Below are 1106 nucleotides of genomic sequence, written 5' to 3' on the forward strand. Positions count from 1 at the left end.
AGGACAATCCATGGCACGCTGGGCCGGGATGCCGTCAGCTCCGTGCCCAGGGGCACGCTGGGCCAGGATGCCGTCAGCACTCAGTGCCCAGGGGCATGCTGGCAGAGTTCCCAGGGCACACACTGTCATGACACACAGACTTCTTGGTTTTCTACAAAGTAGGGCCTGTTCCTTATGAGTAAAAATAACAAACCCAAAGCTCCCCTCCCCAAGGACCTCAAGGCTCAGTGGGCTAAAGCCTGGACTTTTCTGGGGGAACTGGCTTCCAGGCCAGCAAAGCTCTGCAGGGACCGACCCCATCCTGGGTGGGAAGATGGCCTCCGGCCTCAGCAGAGGTCCCTGTGCACAGAGGGGCTGGCCGGGGTGACCTGCAGGCCCCACAGTGGGCACCCAGGAAGCAGGGCCTCTGCGCAGGTAGGCACGCGGGCGACAGGAGGCACCACGAGGTCTCTGGAGGTGGTGAGCGCCCGGACAAGGGGGGCTCTGGACGGGAGGTGCCTGAGCTCGCCAGCACTAACCCTTGGTGTGCCAGCAGTGCGGGGCGAAGGACTGCGTGTCTCAGGGGCGGACAGCCCTGTGCTGCTGCTGTAGACAGGCACGCGGCCCTGGTGGGGGTCAGGCTCCACTGTGGACGAGCACGCGGCCCTGGAGGGGGTCGGCCTCCACTGTGGACGAGCACGCGGCCCTGGAGGGGGTCGGGCTCTGCCACTGTGACCACCTCCGTCAGCTCCTCCATGTTGGCTGGCTTCTGTCCACGATGTCTGGAAGTGCATGGTTAAGGCAGGGCTCGCAGGCAGGAGGTTTAAGAGCTTAGGTGTTTGAAGAAGGTGATTACAGGCAGTGTAATCTGCTAGGTAAGAAGATGTACGTTAATGTACAAATCAGATCCAGCAACGCCCGGGGAGAGGGGGCTGCCTTCACCTCATTGTGACTGCCAGCCTTCTATGAAAGACTTTCAAAGCAACATAACACACATTAAAAGATCAGGAAGAAAAGCAGGCAAGTGCCCACTGCACTCGAGTCCCACGTGAACAGCCACAAAACGGCGCAGACCCAGGAGTATTGCCAGACTCCAAAGGATCCTGACAGGGTCGAAGTATCTGATG

At 60.2% G+C, this 1106-nt stretch overlaps 1 protein-coding gene across 1 annotated transcript in view; it reads right to left on the minus strand.

Annotated features, from left to right (window-relative positions):
* Nucleotides 1-736, minus strand: part of PPP2R2D (protein phosphatase 2, regulatory subunit B, delta) — a 4976-nt gene extending 4240 nt beyond the window's left edge. The window contains 1 exon segment of the mRNA XM_010859561.1: nucleotides 519-736. Within this exon segment, the coding sequence (XP_010857863.1) occupies nucleotides 519-736 (218 nt within the window).
* Between the last annotated feature and the right edge of the window lie 370 nt (nucleotides 737-1106).

The sequence above is a fragment of the Bison bison genome, unplaced genomic scaffold, assembly GCF_000754665.1.
Source record: "Bison bison bison isolate TAMUID 2011002044 unplaced genomic scaffold, Bison_UMD1.0 scf7180017864456, whole genome shotgun sequence".
NCBI classification, from domain to species: Eukaryota; Metazoa; Chordata; class Mammalia; order Artiodactyla; family Bovidae; genus Bison; species Bison bison.